This window comes from Mytilus edulis, chromosome 5 (genome assembly GCF_963676685.1).
Source record: "Mytilus edulis chromosome 5, xbMytEdul2.2, whole genome shotgun sequence".
Classification (NCBI taxonomy): Eukaryota; Metazoa; Mollusca; class Bivalvia; order Mytilida; family Mytilidae; genus Mytilus; species Mytilus edulis.
Genome location: NC_092348.1, coordinates 8,677,466 through 8,701,146, shown reverse-complemented (window position 1 = coordinate 8,701,146; position 23,681 = coordinate 8,677,466). Strand labels below are relative to the sequence as shown.

The 23,681-nt window shown below is 31.9% G+C and overlaps 2 protein-coding genes across 2 annotated transcripts in view; one reads left to right on the top strand and one right to left on the bottom strand.

Moving 5' to 3' along the window:
- The window catches only part of LOC139522887 (uncharacterized), a 38,685-nt gene extending 23,218 nt beyond the window's left edge, over positions 1-15,467 (bottom strand). The window contains exons 1-4 of the mRNA XM_071316519.1: positions 15,212-15,467; positions 9,917-9,966; positions 8,435-8,540; positions 6,575-6,695 (exon numbers count right to left, since the gene is read on the bottom strand). Of these exons, the coding sequence (XP_071172620.1) occupies positions 6,575-6,695; positions 8,435-8,540; positions 9,917-9,966; positions 15,212-15,330 (396 nt within the window). The 5' untranslated portion in view covers positions 15,331-15,467. The remainder of the gene's footprint in view (positions 1-6,574; positions 6,696-8,434; positions 8,541-9,916; positions 9,967-15,211) is intronic.
- A 96-nt stretch (positions 15,468-15,563) lies between these two features.
- Positions 15,564-22,087, top strand: LOC139522888 (E3 ubiquitin-protein ligase ZNRF2-like). The gene is made up of 4 exons (XM_071316520.1): positions 15,564-16,021; positions 18,225-18,320; positions 19,258-19,363; positions 20,565-22,087. The coding sequence occupies exons 1-4, from the start codon at positions 15,724-15,726 to the stop codon at positions 20,620-20,622; spliced, it is 558 nt and encodes a 185-aa protein (XP_071172621.1). The 5' UTR covers positions 15,564-15,723; the 3' UTR covers positions 20,623-22,087.
- The last annotated feature ends 1,594 nt before the right edge of the window (positions 22,088-23,681 follow it).

Here is a 23,681-nt window from a genome sequence, read left to right as displayed (position 1 = left end):
CAATGATGATTTTGGCTAAGTTTGGTTAAATTTGGCACAGTAGTTTCAGAGAAGATTTTTTGTAAAAGTTTATGGACGACGAAACCAAGTGATGAGTCAGGTCAGGTGAGCTAAAAAGGAGTTTTTAATCAAGGTAACAATGACATCTGGTGGCCATAAAAGCTGTCTCATTAGCATTTTAACCACTTCCCATATTTGCTTTTAAGACAAAAGAAGAAAATTATGCAAAAACAAAACTTACTTGTAAATATGAAATTCTCTTTACAGTATGAGTTTTTCTCATTGTTGGAGATTGTACAGTAGTACAGTCCTGTAACTGCTTATACCCATTTCTTATCCCCTTTAGTTTGATAAACTCACAGAATATCATATATTTACATTGTGCCACATCTCCTTATTTTTATATGCATTACAATAACATGAACAATTGTAATCCAAATCTATATATCAAAGCAAAATGAATTTCACTACTTTCATTCATGCATCCTTTGGAAAAATATAAGTTCTAAAATGACACAATATATGTTTATTTATATAAAAATAATATTTAGTTTTCGACTCTTAACAGGTATAAACAAGAATGTGTCCCCAGTACACGAATGCCCCACTCGCACTTTCATTTTCCATGTTCAGTGGACCGTGACATTGGGGTAAAAACTCTAATTTGGCATTAAAATTAAAAAGATCATATCATAGGGAACATGTGTACCAAGTTTGAAGTCGATTGGACTTCAACTTCATCAATCAAAGCGCGAAAGCGCTGTAAAGGCAGTTAATTACAGGTTGTGTGTATTTCTAGTCCAGTTATATCATTATCTTCCATAGAACAGAGGTGGTTTGTAGAATTTAAGATTTAGAGTTCTTTTGTACCTAGTTCACCTATATTTATAGTCTACTGTTTACAGTATATTTTCTGTGCCTCGCCATGAAATGCATTTTTAGCCATGGCCTTGTCAGTTTGCTTTAAATTTATGAGTTTGACTGTCCCTTTGGTGTCTTTCGTCCCTCTTCTTTAGACATACACGAACTTTTCCTTTTCAATATAAATAGACTATTTTTAATTATCGATTGTATACGCATATTCTATGACTCCCATAAAAAATAGTTCACAAAGATTGACTAGTCTCTGTACTGTGTGTATAGCAAGAACATCAAGTAACATAATGGTAAATGTACATAGTAACACATCAACTTTTTTGATGACCATACCTGCCAACTGTCAGTATTTGCAGAGTATTTCCCCCATCGAGCTCGAGGCTCCCAAATGGAAATTTTGTAAGAGCAATTTTGTCGACTATTTTAAAGAAAACAATTAATTCAACAATGGCAATGAGCTTGTTTATGCACGAAGTAGCCAAAAACCACATTAGAATATATTTGAAGGGAATCCATGACAAATCGCCCCATTAGCAAATAGCCCCACTTTTTCACTAACTCGCCCCACTTTAAAAAAAAAATGCCCCAACCTGGATAACCAAATCGCCCCACTTGTGAAATGTGTTATATCCCTTAATATTACTCCTGCCAACTTGCCCCACCTAATAGAAAACGATAATATCTAGATAAATATATTATTAACCAGGAAGAATTTACTAATGCCAACTCGCCCCACTCATGTAAAAAGATGTTATCCCGTTGTATATAAGTTAAATTCCGTTAATATTACTCCTGCTAACTGGTCCCACCTAATGGAAATCGGTGAAATCTAGATAAATATATTATTAACCAGGATGAATTTAGTAATGCTAACTCTCCCCACTTATGGAAAAACATGTCCACTTCCCATATTGCAATTAAAACAATAAAAGAAAATTATTCAACGCAAAAACAAAACTTACTTGTAAATATGAAATTCTCTTTACGGTATGAGTTTTTCTCATTGTTTGAGATTGTACAGTAGTACCTGTAACTGCTTACATGTATACCTATTTCTTATTCACTTTTGCTTGATAAACTCACTAAATATCATGTATATACATTGTACCACATCTCCTTATTTTTATATGCATTCCAATAACATGAACAATTGTAATTCAATTCTATATACCAAAGCAAAATAAACTTTTGGCAAAATACAAGTTCTTAAATGACACAAGATATATTTATTGATAAAAAAAAATTAAATTTAGTATACAACTCTTTAACAGGTATAAAAAAAAAGCACAGCTGTGTCATAACTTGTGAAATCTGTGCTGAAAACATAGACATTGATGGTATTTGAGTAATTCCATATGTGAAGCTCAACATTAGCTCGTCAGTTGGTGGTGGACAGTTATAGTTCCTTTCTGCAGGCTAGGATGAATGACTTTTCAGGAAAACCAATTTCACAAATCAAAACTTTCCTCTAGATTTCTCCTACAATATTCATCCAGTTTAGTTCTTTTGGTTTAATTGGACACCGTCCTGATTTTTAATTTTGCAAACCATTCAGTCTCTTGCTTGCAAATGGTGCATGAAAATAGGATGGATATGGCAATAGACAAGTCTCTTTAAAGTGGGTTTGTGCCCTGAAAAAAAGTTTTATAACTTAAGTTTTTTTGAAACTTGTGCAACACACATACCTAAATAACTATAACATAGAAGAGAGCATCATTCGTGTCAATGTTTTGTTCCTGTTTACATTGTCATTGATTGTGCTAATGCGGCGTAAAGCAACCAACAATCAATCAATCATTGTCATTGATATTTTTTCAGAAAGCCTGAGGCATAGCTCATGAATTCCTGTCATTACATCCTAAATTAACATAATTACTGCTAGAATAATTATCAGTATGATATACGTACACTATCATTGTACAGCCCAAGTCTTCAGTATATATAATTGTTGCATTCATTCACTCCTGTGTTCAGTCGTTCAAAAATATTTAAACATCAACAAATGAACTTTAATAAGGACAAGAAAACACTAGAAAAGATACGTACATACAACCCGTGTTTAAGTGTATTTGAAAGAGAAATATATCTGGTTAAACGATGTATAAAGGAGGAAAAAATTGTAGATATTGCATTACGATGCTTTCTACCTGATAGCACGTGGATATGTTTACATATTTAGACTTGACCCAGTATGTATGACCCGTACCTTGTAGGTCACCGCCGTCGTTTAAACACTAGACTACAGTCGTGTATAAGACAATACCATGCTTAAGCCTGTACTATTTGTGTGAAGTAAATGTGTTTTTTCTGTACATTTAAATTGTTTTACCTGATAGCAAGGACGTATATCTATCCGTTTCCTTCTCAATTCACTTTGTCAATTTCTTCGAGTTTCTTCAAAACATACGTATTACTGCGCCCGGAAGTGAAAAAAATATTAGAAATCCTCGTAAAATAATGCTATTTTCAATTTTGTGGAATCCATTTTGTTATATTTATTATATAAAGATAAAAAAAGTTACGATTAATTATGAATTTGCATATCATTATACGGAACGTTTATGGACTATTTTTCCATAGCTGTAAGTCGGTCATTTTGGCGGGGAATCATGTACACATACACACGTAGATTGGCTGGTACCTGATCGTAATGTTACACATCAGATATATCAAATAGCTAATACCCGGAACGTAGTACCGGGAACCAGGATAATACGTAGACAACATACATAACTAATACCGAAATTGAAAACGCTTTACGGTTTCTCGTTTATAAACCGAATTCCGCTTTGAATTATAGAAGATGCAATATTAATCATGTTCAGTCGACTTTTTATTGTTATATCAACGTCTGAACTAATTAAAAAATCTTTAGATGTCAGATAACACTCGAAATTGACCCGACCTCTTTCCACACGGAATACAAATAATGATAGTTTGTAGTCAGGTTGACTGCTTATAATGCAAAATACACATTAATAACAAGTTCTATAAAACGAACAATACACACTGATCGTTTCTTTAGTCCCCAATGTAAATGAAAGAAACAAAAACCATATCATACCATAAAAAGAAGAGGAGAAATTCGAACATTTCCGGATCTATTTCTGGCCAAAAGACCCCCTGCATAGATTGCGTATGAAAAGATGAACCTCATGACTTGAAAGTCAGGCCTTAAAGCACTGCCTTTAAAAACTACCTTGACCAAAAACTTTAACCTGAAGAGGGACAGACGGACGGACGAACGGACGAACAGACGAACGGACGCACAGACCAGAAAACATAATGCCCCCCTACTATCGTAGGTGGGGCATAAAAATGCACAGCTGTGTCATGATTTGTGAAATCTGTGCTGAAAACATAGGCATTTATGGTGTTTGAGTAATTCCATCTGTGAAGCTCAACATTAGCTCGTCAGTTGGTGGTGGACAGTTATAAATCTTTCCTGCAGGATGAATGTACATCTGTTCAGGAAAACCAATTTCACAAATCAAAACTTTCCTCTAGATTTCTCCTACAATATTCATCCAGTTTAGTTCTTTTGGTTTAACGGGACACCGTCCTGATTTTTAATTTTGTAAACCATTCAGTCTCTTGATTACAAGTGGTGCATGAAAATAGGATGGGAATGCATGGCAGTAGACAAGTCTCTATAAAGTGGGTATGTGCCCTGAAAAAAGTTTTATAACATTAGCTTTTTTGAAACTTGTGAAAGACTTGTGCAACACACATACCTAAATAACTATAACATAGGTGGAGAGCATCATTCATGTCAATGTTTTGTTCCTGTTTACATTGTCATTGATATTTTTCAAGAAAGCCCGAGGCATAGCTCATGAATTCTTGTCATTACAACCGAAATTTACATAATTACTGCTAAAATAATTATCAGTATAATATATCTCTTGTAGAAAAACCATACAATTGTAGTATTAACCAAAAAATGTCAAACAGATGATATTGAATCGTAATCCCAAAAGTTATGACGTCTTGAATTCACCCCCCTTTTTATTCTAAAACGATAATTGCGGTTGCAAACAGACTTTGGTTTACTTGCATGGCGATTATATAAATAACAGTATATATTTCTTAAAGAAAATAAAGTTTTACCATGAATAGTTTCCTGAACGTAGTCGTTTTCAGTAAAATGTGCCTTGCAAACAACAACTGATTGATATGGGTTCTACGATTGCATCGCACATGACAATCTACGTTTGAGCCATGGCGTTGATCCAACTTTTCCTTCTTATTAAGTCATTTAGAAATGCAAGTCCTCCTCTTAAATGACACTCAGGTACACACCAACAAGGACTAGTCATCGTTAATTGTGTGATTGTTTTGCAGTGCAAAAACGGAAGTTAAGGACGGAACTGACTGGTCTCACTAATAAGAGACAAGAAGAATTTTAGAGACAAACAGCGACAAGAAGTTTAATTTAGTGACGAAGCGACAATAACTAACAAGGGACAAGCGAATCGTAATTCTCTCACGAGGCTATTCTCATTTGATGTGATAGAGTGAAGCTACACCTATCAAATATGTCCCTATGAAAAAGAAGAATTTCACTGTTAGAAAGGAAATGATATTGCATGGTTTTGATTCAATAAATTCTTTAAAAGGAAATTGAATTTTTTTTGTTTTGATGGCCAATTTTTAGCGTGTGCATAAAATATATTTTTTTTTATATCTAATAAAAACTAATCCCTTTCTTCTTAATAAAAACATATTTTTATCTATCAATGTACAGTAATATAAAAAATGTTTTATAACCGCTCCTATAATAAAAAATAATGCATGTTTTTTTTAATATCTATGGGGAATAAGTTGTTGCAATGACATTTTTTTATTTATGTATAGTCGCTATATAGTCTTCTTGACGCTTCTTCTCGCTAAATTAATTATATTGTCGCTTCTTATCGCTATTTTAATTTTATTGTCGCTTCTTATCACTTTTTGACGCTTCTTGTCTTTAATTAGTGGAACCCTATTCAGGAACGATAATTTCATATTTTACATAACTGAGACCGAAATACCTATAACGTCATACGGCTTCACGTACAGAAATACTTTAAATTGTATATTATGCAATATAATTCACGGTCAGTCGACTTTTAATTATAATATCATGTTATATCAACGAGTGAAAAGATTTTAAAATATCTTTAGATCGCAAATAGTACTCGAAATTGAACGGACCTCTTTCCACACGGAATTCGAATAATGATAGTTTGTAATCAGATTGACTGCTTATAATGCAAAAGACACATTATTAAACAGATTTTTAAAACGAACAATACACACTGATCGTTTCTTTATTTCCCAATGTAAATGAAAGGAACAAAAACCAATACATACCACAAAAAGTAGAGGAGAAATTTAAACATTTCCGGATCTATTTCTTGCAAAATGACCCCCAGCAAAGATTTGCGTAAGGAAAGATGAACCTCATGACTTGAAAGTCAGGCCTTAAAGCACTGCCTTTAAAAAAACAATGTAAACTATTGACATAAAATCAGCATAAGTATACTATGTACAGCTTTATGACTTAAAGCCTTAAATTGAGCAGCAAAAAATATCAATTTCAAACAGCGCTTACAGTACATTTCATGATATGGTTAATATTTTTGACAGCTTTGATTATAACCAAAATATTGAGATCAAACTATCAATTATATCAGCATAAAATGTGTATATTGACCTTATATATAGAACTTCCACCAATGATATAAATAGATTCTACTTTGTCTGACAAGTCTTTGTTCACCATGGTGATAGCTTCATCAAAACTTCTGGCTATGTACACACCAGGTGGAGCTTCTCTGTAATATAAGGTTGACAATAATTATAGAATACCTAATTCTAGAATTCAAATACATAAAATAGTCAATGAGGGACTTTAACAACTCATTAATTTTTGAAACCATCATGCATGAGTGCACATCTACTGTTGCTAAGGTCACTAGTACAATATTTTTTTATATTTTAGTTTTTGAATAATTTGAATAAATCTATAGCTAAGCTATGCAGTAAAGGTTTTCTTCATTGTTGAAAGCTGTACAATGAAACTGTTACTAACTTCTTATGTCATATGGTCTCTGGCTGAAAGTTGTGTTATTGGCAATCGGTAATACATGTACCACATCTTCATATTTGTATCTTAATGGTGTACTTAGAAAAAGGCTTAACCTCGAAGACAACACTATCTGATTTTTACACTCAACAGAACACATAACATTGTCATGATTATTGTTTATTTCTTTTAATGAATATTTTAATTTTGGATGTAAAGTTTTCTTCTGATGGCTGACATTGTTTTGTTTATAAGCTCATAGACATAATTTTGTCATGTGACCGTGAGGCATCAACGTTTTTTTCATGGTTTACTCCGGTTTAAAATGGAATTTAGAATTAAATTATGAGAAATGAAGTGCACACTTTAAAAAAAACCTGCTATGGGGTTATTCAGTCTGCACCACATTTTTTATGTTATTTCTTCATACACAAAAAAATATTACAGTCATTCCTTAAATTTATTCAATACAATGATTAAGTATATATTCAACAAATCTTTACTTAAAGATGAACTTAGGTGAGATTAGGTGAAAATTAAGAAATTAAGAAATTAAAATTGATACTATAAGTTGGTAGAGCATTCTTTATGGATGAAAATACGCTAAAAATATTGATAGGTCATGGACCTCCTTTTCGAGATATTTGAGATTTAAAATATGGCGGGAAAAGTCTGACTCTGACTTTTACCTTACATTTGCATTGGTATTATTTGGGTCTCAAAACAAAAGAAAGAAAATCAAGAATCTTCTAAAATTTTGGAAAATGACCTTTCATGAGCTATAAAGTCTTACCGGTATATGAAAAAATAAATGGGTGTTATGGAACAAAATATTTTACCTTGTATTGTATGGAAAAAAACCAAGGAGTCCGAACATTTGACACAAATTCCAAAACGTCACCTTAGTACTTCCTTAATCTATGGTGAATTCATTAAATATTTATACATCCAACTGAGTTACAGTTGTCCTGGAGAGCTTGCTGGTCAAATATTAAGTTCAAAATTGTTTTTGGCTGCAAAATTACTAAATGTTCCAATCAGTTTAAGTTTACTTCTGTGTGTTTATTAGATTTGTGTGCAATCATCAGTTTTCTGTGTAATTAATGGTGGTTTTTTTAGTTTACTTTGTCTATCTGTCCATTATGTTGCCTAATCATATATAACCTACATCCACTTAATTTGAACATTGGTGGATATTTGTCTCATTGGCAATCATACCACATCTCCTTATGTTATTTTTAACATGATTTTATTGCCAATTGCAATTGATATCTTCTTCTTCTTCATATGTATTTATAAACACATTAACTGCTTAATTTTCTCATATTTGCAAGAGTCCATTACGTATGTCAACTCAAGTTCATACAATACCAGTATCTATGAAAATTAATATGTAGTATAGACAAAATTGGTACAAATAAAATGTCTTTAACAGTTTCAGCTAGCTTAAGTGTAAATTATTCTAACAAAAAGTGATAAGATATTTACTTCATTTCTCTGCTAAGTACAATGTTGATTCTTTTAGGCAGCGGCCTAAACTTCTCTGGTATAGAAAACCATGTCTTCCTTCCCATTATCACAACATTCTTTTTGTCTGTAAAAATAATAGGATAAAATTCAAGATTCATTCTTCAGCCCAAACTACTACATTTGATATTTGTATTCAATAATGAGCTCTGCATAATTCTAGTCTTTAGCTACATCTGCAAAAAAAGATATTTCTAAATAAAAAGTAAGTGATTTTGTACAATACAATGGTATACATGGTATAGGTAGTCCTAAAACATTTTAAATATCTAGGTCCATCAATCCTGAACAGCAAGTGAAAATTGTCAATATGGAACCTCAATTTTGTAATCTGTAACAACGTTAAAATATCAAAAGCATTGGTTACATTTTACATTTATAATCAAAATAAAATAAGAGTGACAAGTTATTATAAGATGCACTTATCGATATTTAATCAATATCACACACCAGCTCCAGGAAAAGCATCAAAACATCAGTTTAAGAAATGACAACAAAAACATGCACTTTCATTGAAATCAATTCAGGCTGGTGAAGGTCGATTTGTGGAAATTTTTACCTCAGGAAATATTCAGGATATGATTTATCATGTCTATTAAAATCCATGGTATAAACTTTTTTTAAAGTATTTTTGCAGCCAATTCAAATATGGTGGATGTCGGATGTTTTTTCAGCTATAAGGGAAATCAATATTAAATACCATTGCATACCTGTATACATGTATTTGTCACTGAGAAAGAAGAATTTTCTTACTTTTTTTTTAAAACAAAAACAAACATTTAAAATAACCAAATATATACTTTTAAATTAATTAATCACAAAAAAAGACTTTTGTAAATGAGAAAGAATTTGGAATAGGTATTCAACTAAATTCCAATTCTCATTGAAATCATACATTTATATGACTATATAGAAAATTTTGAAAATTTTCACTAGTCCGATATTTACTAGTCTGGGGCATCAGGCTAGTTAGTGGCTATTGGTGCAGACTGCTATCATGACTATAGCTAAAGTACTCCTGCATCCTTGATGTAATGATGTAATGATGATATGAAACTTATTTTATGAATATTTCATACAGGAGAGTAAATCTTTTGTCAACACTTTCCCTTCATATAAAGTGAAAAACAATGATATTCCTACACTAATTTACATTGAATAAAATTGAGAAAGGAAATGGGGAATGTGTCAAAGCTACAACAACCCGACCATAGAGCAGACAACATGTTTAAACTTTTTTAGTCTATCTACTACCTGAATCTGTATAGATTTAAAATAAACTGAAAGGAAGATACCCACTTCTTTCTGTTCTCCATCTTGATTGATGTTGGAAAATATCAGAAAAAGCTTTCCAAAAAAGTGTTAATACAGTGCCAGATGACAGTCTTAGTGATGCAATACATATTCTAAACATGAAAGTGACCTAAATCTTGAAATGTTTACCTGGGTCCTTTGTTTCCATAGTAATCTTTTTGAAAAAGTCCATATCTTTCCTGAAAAAAAATGTTGAAACGTTAAGTCAAACAAAAGTTTGTGCAATTTGACGAGTTCAAGGTTAAAAATGATATACATGTGTAGAACTAACTCAATTAAACTCTGCCATTCATTTTCAGTATACATTAATGTGCGGAATTATTTGTTTACCTTCATGACGTATATTCTGCGATCAGAAATTTGACATTAAAAGGCACTGGCTAGGATTACCCACATAATGAAACAATATAAGAAATAATCTTTGTTACTTCTGAGACGACCAAATTTCATCTGGGACGACCAAATTTCAAACGGAAATTGCAGGTTCCAATATCTTTTTTGTCAAGCCTGTGACTTCTTCCCAGAAAGTTCAACATAGGGAAAGTGATCTGGCTGCAGCAGGGGCAGTGGTGTTAACTTATCCCTTAAAAGGTTGACATTTTAGAGGGTGAAAGACTTAGATGCTTCATACTTTGTATATAGATGCCTTACGTTATTAAGTTAATCTGTCTGTCACACATGTCACATGTTCATTGTCGTTGACCCTTTTTTATGGTTCAGTGACTACTTGAAAAAAAAGTTATGTAAATTTCTCTCTTAAAACGAGTAATATGATAACTACATTTGGTATGTGTGTATCTTGGAATGTCCTCATGTCTGTCAGACAGTTTTCAATAGACCTCAACCTCATTTCATGGATCAGTGAACAAGGTTAAGTTTTGGGGGTCAAGTCCATTACTCAGATACTATAGTTTTTTCCTCAGGTCCGTCAGACAGTTTTCAATAGACCTCGACCACATTATATAGATCAGTGAACAAGGTTAAGTTTTGGTGGTCAAGTCCATAACTCAGATACTTTAAGTAAAAGGTCTAGTATATTTGGTGTATGGAAGGATTGTAAGGCGTGCTTGTCCGACTGGCAGGTCTCATGTGACCTTGAACTCATTTTCATGGTTCAGTGGTTATAGTAAAGTTTTTCTGTTTTGGTCTGTTATTCCTATACTGTATGCAATAGGTATACTATATTTGGTGTATGGAATAATTGTAAGGTATACATGTCCGAGTGGCAGGTGTCATCTGACCTTGACCTCATTTTCATGGTTCAGTGGTCAAAGTTAAGCTTTTGAATTTTGGTTGTTTTTTCCTAATACTATATGCAATATGGGTAAACTATATTTGGTGTATGGATTATTTTATGATGTACATGTCAGTCTTGCAGGTTTTATTTGACCGTGACCTCATTTTCACAGTTCATTGCTCAGTGTTAAACTATAATTTAAGAGCAATCAGTCAACTTTATATGTTGTATTGAAGGATTGTAAGCTGTCTATATCTGTCTGCCAGGTATAATCTGACCTTGACATCATTTTGGTGGTTCATTGGTCAATGCTAAGTTTGTTTCTTAGATACTATAAGCAATAGGTCAACTATATTTAATGCATAGATTGATTGCAAGGTGTTCGTGTCTGTCTGGCATGGTTCATCTGACCTTGACCTCATATTCATGGTTCATTGGTCAATGTTTAGTTTTCTTGGTTAAGTTTGTTTCTTAGTACATGTAGTAACTATAAGCAAAAGGTCAACTATATTTAGTGTATTGAATGATTGTAAGGTGTATTTCTAGTTTGGTCTATCTGACCTTGACCTCATTTCTAAGATCATGTTAAGTTTATGTGATAGTTGAATTAAAGCTTTATATTTAGGACTACAATATATCAACATAATATCAATGGCTAGTAAAGAAGTAGAGACATTCAGCCTGTGCACTCTTGTTTAGTGTTACCTGTAGTCAGTCAAGGATATAACTTTATAGGGTTACTACAGAAAAATAATATACATTTGTTATTGTGGATTAAAAAATCATAGAACTGTGATAACATATGTCAATGTATGGATGTTGCATGTATCAAAGGGACAATATACATCATGTGTTTAGTTAAAATGTATACAAGTTCTATCGATATTACTATTATAACTTTATGTATACTTAACATGCTTAACTATAGAATTAACTATGGCAAGCCGTTCTCGTCAAAACTATGTTTAAACCATTTTTCGAAAAATTTACACACTGAGAATTACAACAAAGCACACTGAGATTTAAAAACTTCAAAACGCACACTGAGAATTGAAAATTACACACTGAGAATTGAAAATTACACACTGAGATTTCATAAAGACGCACTGAGATTACAAAAATGAAAAACGCACACTGAGAATTGAAAATTACACACTGAGAATTGAAAATTACACACTGAGATTTCAAAAAGACACACTGAGATTTCAAAAAGACACACTGAGATTTCAAAAAGACACACTGAGAATAAATTAACTGAAAACACACACTGAGAATTTGAAATTACACACTGAGAATTTAAAATTACACACTGAGATTTGTGCGCACTTTTTATGCACACATATCTAATTAGCATACTTAATCTGAATCTATTACAAGCTTAAAACAACAAGGGGACAGAACTCGTTAGTCCTTCGATTTGGTTCCAAATTATTAATAAAAAAACTTTAGAAATACAAGAACAAGAAAAATACCCACTTACTCTTATTACAAAATATAACCAAATGGTGAAAAACTTTATTAAAATTATAAGAAAACATTGGAACAATCTGCAAAAGAATGCAGTGAAATTTTTACCCAAGTGTCTATTATAGCATATACCAACAAAAATATACAAGATTAACTAGCGAAACCAGGGAAACAGTTGGAAGACTTTTGAAAAGGGACCCACGGTTTTAAGTAAAAAAAATCATCCCGATACACTGGTAGTAATGATCTGAATTATAGGCAATAAACTTATGAATATGAGCGATGTTAAGTCTTGAAATTTATTACGAATGTTGGTTGAAGGAATGGCATTTCATTATAATAATGACAAGAGTTCTTGAGATCAAGATATTAATCTGTTGAATTATTCATCTCATGAATATTCATTAGTAATTTGCATATTAATCTCAGTGTGTATTTTTGAAATCTCAGTGTGTAATTAACAATTCTCAGTGTGTGTTTTTCAATTTATTTCATCTCAGTGTGTCTTTTTAAAATCTCAGTGTGTAATTTTCAATTCTCAGTGTACGTTTTTCATTTTTGTAATCTCAGTGCGTCTTTATGAAATCTCAGTGTGTAATTTTTAATTCTCAGTGTGTAATTTTCAATTCTCAGTGTGTAATTTTCAATTCTCAGTGTGCGTTTTGAAGTTTTTAAATCTCAGTGTGCTTTGTTGTAATTCTCAGTGTGTAAATTTTTCGAAAAATGGTTTAAACATAGTTTTGACGAGAACGGCTTGCCATAATTAACTATAGAAAGACATAACAGTCCATAGTGTGCCAATTTTGCATAGTACACCTATATGTTATTACAGAAATAACTATGCCTGTAATAACTAAAGGGTGTTATCACAGCTGCTCCATATCACTCCAAAGCATTTACTCAGACATACGTCATGCTTTATTACAATGTATTTTAATTTATTGTAAGAATTCTTATATGACGTGCTTCTTTCACTTTATGAATAAACCGATGCTTTAAATCCAATAATATTTTTTTGCACATGCGTATATTGACTACTGCAGAATGATGAATTTTATCGAATTTGCATGCATTTAATAATATATTTCAGTAACTTAAAACACTTCCAAACTCTTAAATGATGCACATGTTGTTACTAATTTATTTATTATGACTGTAATGTGTTGCATTCCGAAATTGACCTATTTGCAACGGTTCATGCTGGCTGTTAAAAAACTCCTCCCTCTGAAAAATCACAGTGCCAGCTGTTTGCTTCTTTACAAACAAAAAAGGGAGGTTCATGGAAGAGCCTACAAAATCGTTTTACCCTTATACACATCGCACATAGAAATTACCTTAACTGTCCTAACCAGAATCGAAATAATTGATGCAAGCTATCCTTTATTGTAGTTTTAACATGGGTAGGCATTATATTTGTGTTATTTTTTGTGTCACTATCGCTTAGTCAAAAATAATCATGAATATAATGCCTACAATAAAGTATAGCTTGCATCAATTATTTCTTAAATAATGACCAGAGCATGTAATGAGGTTCTGGCAAGCTTCCATAGTGTCTCATATATTAACTAAGTTACATTCCTTTAATATTTAAGCATTGTTATTACAGCTAAGTTTATCCCTTAAAAGCCTTGTCTCATTGATTTACTATGGTTAATCAAAAATGTATTAAATTTAATTAAAAAAATTAGTAACCAAGGCTATATGCATTTAGTTTCTGTGCAAAGTATTAAGAGTTCCCTAGAACCCACTATAAATTGAAATATTTTTCATTTATTTTACAAATAACAAACATACATGTATGTTATTACAGATTCAGAAAATTTAAGGAATTTATATGAGTAGACAATTCGTGAATGTATCTGTAATAACACACGCAAGTTATTTTCTGTAATAACCCTATAGAGTTATATATCTGTTAGTTATTGTTACCGACAAAAATATATTCATGCATGCATCCTTTCTCAATTTTATCCATATAGAATGATAGAAATAATTCCTCATGGCAATCTGTGGAATAAATTCAATTACAATGTAAATAAAACCATTTACATGATTAAACAGCTAGATGTACTGATCAATGATACGTTTTCTTATGCCGGGTCGATTAAAACAATTCACAATTCTTAAGCAGTTGAAGGACGCTTTAGTGCGGGAATTTCTCGCTACATTGAAGACCTGTTGGTGACCTTCTGCTGTTGTTTTTTTCTATGGTCGGGTTGTTGTCTCTTTGGCACATTCCCCATTTCCATTCTCAATTTTATTTAAAATAGATATATGAAGATGTGGTATGAGTGCCAATGAGACAACTCTCCATCCAAGTCACAATTTATAAAAGTAAACCATTATAGGTCATTGTAGTCTTCAACAATAAGCCTTGGCTCACACTGAACAGTAAGCTTTTAAAGGCCAAAAAAATAACTAACTACTTGTAAAACCATTCACACATAAGCATGGATACGAATGAGGAGGATGTCATATTTGTGGTCAGTGCATATATATGGATCAACAGTTTGCTACATGATGATGGGTCTGCAGTTCCACCACCCGTAAAATCTCAAAATGCCACCTAAGGAATGTGTCACCTGCAGCATAAAATATGTCCTTATATTTTGCAGTAAGGGATTGTGAGAGAGCTGTCTACATATAATTTGCATTATAGTTGATAAATACAGTTATATACTGTATATTCTCTTGTGGAGAGTTGTCTCAATCATGCATACCTTATTCTCCATGGGAGTTGTCCATTTTTACCTATGCCTCTACTTTTACAAGCTGCTACTACTAAATTCAATGTGGATTTGGTTTGAGACATGATTGTCAACCTTAGTTTCACTTTCATCCACACTTTAAGCGGGAAATATGCAGTTGCTTCCCTTTAACACCAAAAAACATTGCATAAACCCAGATAATTTTGGTTGATATTTTGGTTATTATTGCGGACCTCCATGAGAACACCAGTGCACATGTCGACAACCAATTGAAACGCGGACTTCAAAGAAAGCACCCAATGTTTACATATTATCATTTAGTTTGTTTCAGTTTACTTTGATCACATGACTGACGTCATTTTTTGTGTTGGTTCCATGACGCAAACAGGGAAGACAACATGGCGGAAGACAATGATTCCACATAAACAAACAATTTATCATGAAAATGAAAACGTGTGTCCCTTACCTTAATTTGACAGTTGTAAGAAAAGATACTATAATTTCAATAGAAATGTCGTAATAAAATGGGAGGAAAACAAAGTACAAACGCTCCAAGGGGTCGAACTTTTTCTGGAAGTGCTCCTGGAACAAGTCATGGTGCTTCTGAAATGGGGTTGTCTGGCACAGCTAATGGCGCTCGTCAGAGAGCACGAAGTTTAGGTGCATTTGTTGCAGGTTCTTCGATGGGAATCCCAAATGGGAATGGTGATGCGAGAGGAGCTGGTTCTCCAGACTCGGATTCGAGTACCCCTGAGGATGGCCCCATTTTTGGAAGAACTAACATAGCACATTCTTTACCATTACATTTATTTGCCCTTCATGGTGAGTATTAAAATGAAGTTTGCAAGACAATGAGTATTAGAAATAATGGTTTTATGGGAAGTATTCAATTGTCTTTTACCATTGTTTACATAACATTTGAAAGCCGCCAAGATAAATTTTTGACAAATAGTGAAATGAAATATAACTATAGAGCAAAAGCTGACACAAGAACCGGAACCGAAACAAGTCAGCAAATAACTGAAGATCTGAGCATAGTGGAGTGATCCAGCGCTCAGTTACAGACTATGTAAGACTATGTAAGATGGTTAAAGTCTTCGACCTCAATTTTGCAAGCAAAGTAATAAAAATCCTGGTCCATTGCCCTCAACAGTTTTCCCGAGGTCCATTGTCTCATGTTTCAGGAATTAGTGAATATTATTTTTAAAACCAAACATCATACATAATAAACATTATAGCACACCAATGCATAAAATCTACAAGCTTTTATGAGAAAACAAAGGCACATGTTTAAAACAATGCACAGTCCCATATCCGTTAAATCAAGGATTTGAATAGTTAGTCTATACAAATCCTTGGTTAAATAAAGCTCTCAGCACTGAAGAGTATTTATATTAGGCAGGGATTGATTGATTGATTGTTGGTTGCTTAACGTCCAGTGGCAAATCATATTCATGATATTAGGTAGGGATATACTAAGAAAAACGGTTAAGAAACACTTGTAACAAATCTTATCTTACCTCCTATACATTTCCAGGAATATGATTGGTTAAAATCGTCCGTGTGCAAACCGTGTATATTTGATATTAGGTTAGTAGGGAGGCGGGGCTTATCTCATACACGGTTAGTAGTGGAGTTAAGTCCCTTTATATTCCATATTAGGTAAGAAGGGGCGGGGCTTATTTCATACACGGTTAGTAATGGTGTTATGTCCCTTTATAAAAACAAAACGGTACTGAGAAAAAATCTTAAAAGTTCCAACAGACGAAGAAATTGACGATTAAGATTGAAATAAATTCATAAAACACATTTAAACGTTACAAGTCGTTATTATTGGCATCTGTTTTCATAGGATCAATGGAAGTATTTTCTTAATGCTTACAGTATTGAAGACTTGCTCATTTTGAAAATGACTAGTCCTAATTTCACACGTTAAGATAGTCGGTAAGATAAATTCGTTACATAGTGTGCTAGTGACGTAATACGGTATATATGGGGTCAGTAAATTCCATATGGGGATTCGAGCTTTGCTCTCACCCCATATGGAATTTACTGACCCCATATATACCGTATTAGGTCACTAGCACACTATGTAACTAATAATGTTGCTCAATATGACATAAAGAAGTTAAAGTGTTCAAATAATAATATAATGATTATATTTATAGTTGAAAAAAATCAATTAGGTTTCATCTTTCCAAATGTATATATATGTTTTTCAGGAATAAAAAGTAAGATTTTAGCAATATAGAAACCTGCAATGTATAAATTAACTTGTCAATGATTTGTTTCTCTGGAGTTATTCATGTTATTCTGGCTTCTCATGTGACCTATTATCTGATTATTAGCTACATGTAAAACAAAAAATGTACATAAAATTGAGAATGGAAATGTGGAATGTGTCAAAGAGACAACAACCCGACCATAGAGCAGACAACAGCCGACGGCCACCAATGGGTCTTCAATGCAGCGAGAAATTCCCAAGGCGGAGGCGTCCTTCAGCTGTACTATCGGCTGCACTGAACATACAATGCACACATTGACAAATGTCTTAATACTAAAATGATTTATATGACAAATGTATGAGGGTTAAGACAATTCTGAAAAAGCTGAAAAAGGCAACCAACTTTTAAGCAGATCAACTTACAGTAGATTAACCATGTTGAATGCATTAATAAAACAAACATTACACATGTGTTACACTAATGGCTAAAAAAATTATTACTCTTAAAAATTTATAAAATGTTAAAGTACTACAAATGTATTTGTGGAAGCATCCTAATACACATGTATATATGTCTTTACATGTAAATAATGTGATCTTTTACTGGAAAATCTTGGATAAAATAATCAGGAGCAACCTTGCAAACTTCAGCAAAAATTGTATTTCATATTATGTATGTCATAAGCTGGAGACAGTAATTTTATAATTATTTTTAAAAGAAAGATAGTTATCCTGTGTGTTTCAGAGTTTCCATGTTGAAAATTTCACCATTGACTAACATTTTGTTGATTTCTATTTTAGGTATAAAGTGTCCTGTGTGTTCCAAATTTGTACCCCCAGATGATTTAGAATGTCACCTAGTCATATGTTTAACCAAACCTCGGATTACTTATAATGGTAAGATAAAGTCAACAAAATATGAAGAAGAAAATATTGTTAAAACTTTCAACCTTGGGGAACAAATTTTCAGAACTTTCCACTTTCAATAATTGTGTTAAAGTAATGCAACGTAAACAGTAAATGTAATTGATTTAATGGGCTGGAAAGAAACATTTTTTATCAGATTATAATTTCATATGTTTAACACTGCCTTGTCAGACCAAGTACATGTTTGACCATGCAAAGATACCAGAATGTCATATTAAATATTGGTCCCTGTTGCCTCGCCATAAGTTTATACTCTCAACATTAATGTAATCATTATTCCTTTTCAGCATGTTTAGTTGTCATGACTAATTGAGTAATTCTGTTAAAATTTGTAAAAGTAAACCATTATATGTCAAAGTATGGCCTTCAACATGGAGCCTTAGCTCACACCGAACAGCATTCTCCAAAGGCAACAAAAAATAATTCAAACTGTAAAACTAACAGTCTAATCTATTTAAAAAAGAGAAACAAGAAACACTTATGAACCACATCAACAAACGACAACTATTGAACATCAGGTTCCTGACTTTGTTTACCTTTGGAAAGAGAGTAATCTTTATTCAGTATCCATGGTGTTTTTGCATACCAAGCACAAGAACTTATTAATGAACATACATCCAAATATTTTTTAGTGGAAGAATAAATTACAGTTTAAATGAATTAAAAGGCAATTACATTTTAGGGAATATTTGGCCCAGGCAGTAAATTCTCTAGGAATTAAGAAAAAAATGGTATTATTACTTATCATGCTTATCAATTTTTTAAACTTTCAAAAAGACTTTAACAAAATATGGAAATAAGCTAGGCCCTGATGACACAATTATGTTTAAGTAGTTATAAAATTGATGTCAAAAGAGACAAAATTAAAAAATATGTACTGGACATATGTATGTTTATTTATTTGCAGAGGATGTTCTTACAGAAGATAAAGGGGAATGTGTGATATGTTTTGATGAATTAAATCAAGGAGACACTATAGCACGATTACCATGCCTATGTATATATCATAAAGCGTAAGTTCATCATGTCAGCTAAAATCTGATGCAATGTATAAGATTAAATCAAGGAGACACTATATTATTAGTTAAGTGGTGTGTTAGTGACCTAATATAATATATATGGGATCAGTAACGAACAAGGCATAAAATGGCCTAAAATATCAATTTTATCATAAAACACCACAAAAGTCGTAATTTGATTCGTAAATGGGTCTATTTCAAACGCATTAATGCTAAATAAATCAATTCTTTCTATAAAAGTACATAATATTCTTCAAAGTAGGTCCAATTTGGACATTTTGTCAAAATATGAGGATTTTGTGCAATTTTCAGACCTAAAAGCTTTAGGAAAACCTTGGCCGCCACCTAAAATCTGAAATGTTGTGCGACCAAAAGATTCCAATTTTGATACAGAATTCACCAATATAATAACTTTTTGGATCATGGATGGCGGCCAAGGTTAATCATGCCAAAAACTTAAAATTATGAAAAAAAATTACCAAAATTGACCAAAAATACAAATGATGTTTCTTTAAGGGGTCATAGCTATATAAGTTTTAAAGGAAGGTGCAAAACAAATATATTCTTGTTTTAATAGTATTATCATAAGTATTTCTATGTAAAATTTCTAATTTTTTGGCCTGATTTAAAAAACATCCAAAATTTAGGGCCAATTTTAACCCTTCGTAAACCTTCTCCTTTCATATGTGGTGAGAGCAAAGCTTGAATCTCCATGTAACTTATAATATAGCTATAGCATGATTACCATGCCTATGTATATATCATGAAACTTAAGTTCATCAAGTCAGCTAAAGTTTGAAACATAGTATGATATTTCTGTTCATTTTTCACTTGCTTGGTATTACTGCAGTCAACATATTTTATACAGTTTCCTAATTATAGAAATAAGGAAATGTTGTATGGTTGGCAATGAGACAACTCTCCACGGAAGATCAACTGAAGTGTGTATAAATGTAAATGGCAATATTTATGAAATCTTGACTAATGTAAATCTGTTTTTTCCAAAGCATGATCTTCTATTACATACTTTTTTTGTGAATATATAAATTCGACTAATAGTATTACAATCAGAAAGACATGACATATCTCTGTGTCCACAGTTTATTTTGGTTATATTTTGTTGTAAACAATGGAGTATCTATGATTAGTAAACACATGCTCACACCGTCTTAATGTTTTATTCTGTTTGTTGTAGGTGTATAGACAAATGGTTTGAACGAAACAGATCCTGTCCAGAACATCCACAAGACTGAGACAAACAATAAAACAGTATACTTGGGCTTTCATTTTTTATACACAAGTCATTACAGACTATTAGGAGAATTTTGTGTGATGTATGTTACTATGGTAACAGAAATGATCTGATATATACATTGTGTATATTGAACATTTAACACTATTCTTATCGTTACTGAGATGGTGCATTTTATAAAGAGGAGCACATGATAGCTATCAGACAAAAATAAATACAATAATCATCTCATTGATTATATTTTTGTTAACAAATATCTAATTGCAGAGTCACAACAGATAGATGTATTTATGTAACTTAACATTGACAGAACTTTTCAGTTGCAACATACATTTGAGTCCAGCAAAGACACTACTCACTGTGAAGTCAAAATCTACTACATTTGTACATCATGGTATTAGTAAGATAAAAATGAGAACATGTGATTTGATGTTCACAAAGATTAACAGACACAGATGTTAACAACTTATCATGTACAGCCTTCAAAAAAGAGCAAAATTTATACCATATATAGTAGTAGCAGGTCCCAGGATGATTAAAATTGAACAAGGTTAAAATATCAGTTCAAAATGGCTTGACTCCTTGCTGAAGTACATTATGAGATGAAAAATCTATTTAAAAAGGGTCTTGACAATTGCATTTTATTCTAATAATATTTTTGAGTTAAAAATGTAGTGAATTTAGTGTCAGATTTTTCAGTGTACAAAAATTACACTTAATTAAAAGCTTATATCTGCTATATAAAGTGCCTTGCTGGAGTTAAATGTATGCTATAATTGAATCGATCTGAATAAAAGCATGTAATATTTTGCTTGATTCATATAATGTATCAATTGTCTACAAATAAACCTGGGTCTGGTTTTAATTAGTCAAAGTGTTGCAGATTTGATATTTATGTAATTCACAGGGATAGTGTGGATATTTGATATCTGGGTTTTGTGAAAGTCTGTTTAGAAGCCTAATGAACATTAATGGTTCACCTTTACCCTAGTAATCCACTAAAAATTGGAATAATAATGAATCCACAGTTTAAACTGTATAAATCTGTTGTCAGAATGGATGGTTTATATACACTGTATTTAGGTTTAACATGAGTTCACTATGTTTTATATCAACTACATGTATAATTGATTGAATAGTAGATGGATCCATGTATACATTTCTCTGTTATCATCTTTCATGTATCCAGTTTTGACCTGTTAGGTTACAATACGTAAATCAAAGATAAAATTCTAGTATTCATGTTATTTTTCTAATGACCCAAGAGAGAAAAATCAGTTGGTTAACATTTATTGTATAGCACTCATGAATGCTTGCTAAATGAGTAAAATCAATGCTGTATGAAAGTGATCTGTATACTTATCTACTTTTATTTCTATGTTCAGTGTTTTATACATCATCATCAGGGCTCTTAACTTAACTTAAACCAAATAATTAAAAACAGAAGTATGACGTATTTAGAAAAAGATTACACTTGAAAATATTTTTTTTTAATGACAAAAAAACTCTAGTGCTTAAAACCAGTTGACATAAATATATTGTCATAGATTGAAATACATAAATTTAGAATTCAGTACCTTAGAACCAGAAAATAGGTTTTTATATTGCCCAATATTTTTAAAGGTCAGTTGATATTTTACTTGACTAAAAACAAGTATTTGAAAAAGAAACCAAACAGTGGCTGATCCAGAACTTTTCCTAAGGGGGGCCCGCTGACTGACCTAAGGGGGGGCCACTCGCGTCATGCATCAGTGATTCCCTATATAAATAACCAAATTTTTCCCACGAAAGGAGGACGCGCCCCCTGGATCCGCCTATGCCAAAGAACTGATTTAAGTTAGAAAACAATTCTGTTGATTCTGATCATTATTTGCAGTATTTATTTTATCTCCAAACACATCTTCCATTTTGTTTTTATCAGATATCTTATTTTATTATGTAAATTATATTTACTTGTTAATCATGCATTGTAAGACATGTATAAGTTTACATGTATTTTGTTTATTATTTTACTTTTAAGGAATTAATGATAATTTGTAAGCAGTCAGTAAAATTTCTGTAATCAAAATTTTCTTCTTTTTTATTGCTGTATTGTCATATGTATGAATCGGTTGAACTGAAAAGGGGTACATACATTTATTTTTCTACACATTTTTGCCATATACATTTTTCCATTTTCCATTATTAAGAAAATTTTGTAGGTCTAGAATTTTTTTAATTATGAAAATTTAGTTTGGGAATATTTTTTTAGAATTTATAGTGCTATATGAATTTTATTCAGAGAGAGTGAAAACCTTTTTTTTTCAGTTTGCTGGAAGTTTTCACAAAACATTTGCAAAAAAGGGTAAAAGCTAAAAATTAGATTTTCTGAATAAACCTCCTTGGATTTCAATGAAAATCTGGAAATTAAAATATTAAGTCCCAATATATATTATAAATAGAAAATTAACATTGCAGGAATTGGTTTTAAACTTTATATTAAAAAAAACTTAAGATGGAAGATAACATACTTAATTCTCTGCATTAAATGTCTACTTTTAAAACTGAAATGAAAAATGTGCTTGAAATGACTATTAGTCTATGTTCCTCAAAACTGATGTACCAAGAAAATCTATAGATGTTATTCTAACAGGATGTACAATGTATGTCTACATTAACAGTATACAGTGCTCTCATGTTTATGTTGTGATATTTTAGATGTTAGTTTTATGAATGTTGACATTCACTTGATTCAGGTCTCATTATTTTGTATACAGAAAATGCAAAAGACATTTGCAGCAAATAAGCATTTTAATTCATTTTATATCATTTTGTTTTTTTGAAGATTCTCACAGAAAGTAATTGAAAAATTACGTTGCATGTTTTTATCATTTATAGATGTAAATCATTAATACTCTGACATTGAAGTGAAGGATTATGGGTAATAAGAGCCCATATACTTCCATTTTTAGATGGTTTTTAGATTTGTCTTTTATTGTTGAGCATCTTCACACTGTATGTTTTACAAGAATTTTGTTTCTTTATCATATCTGCTATCTACAATACAAATACAAATCTACA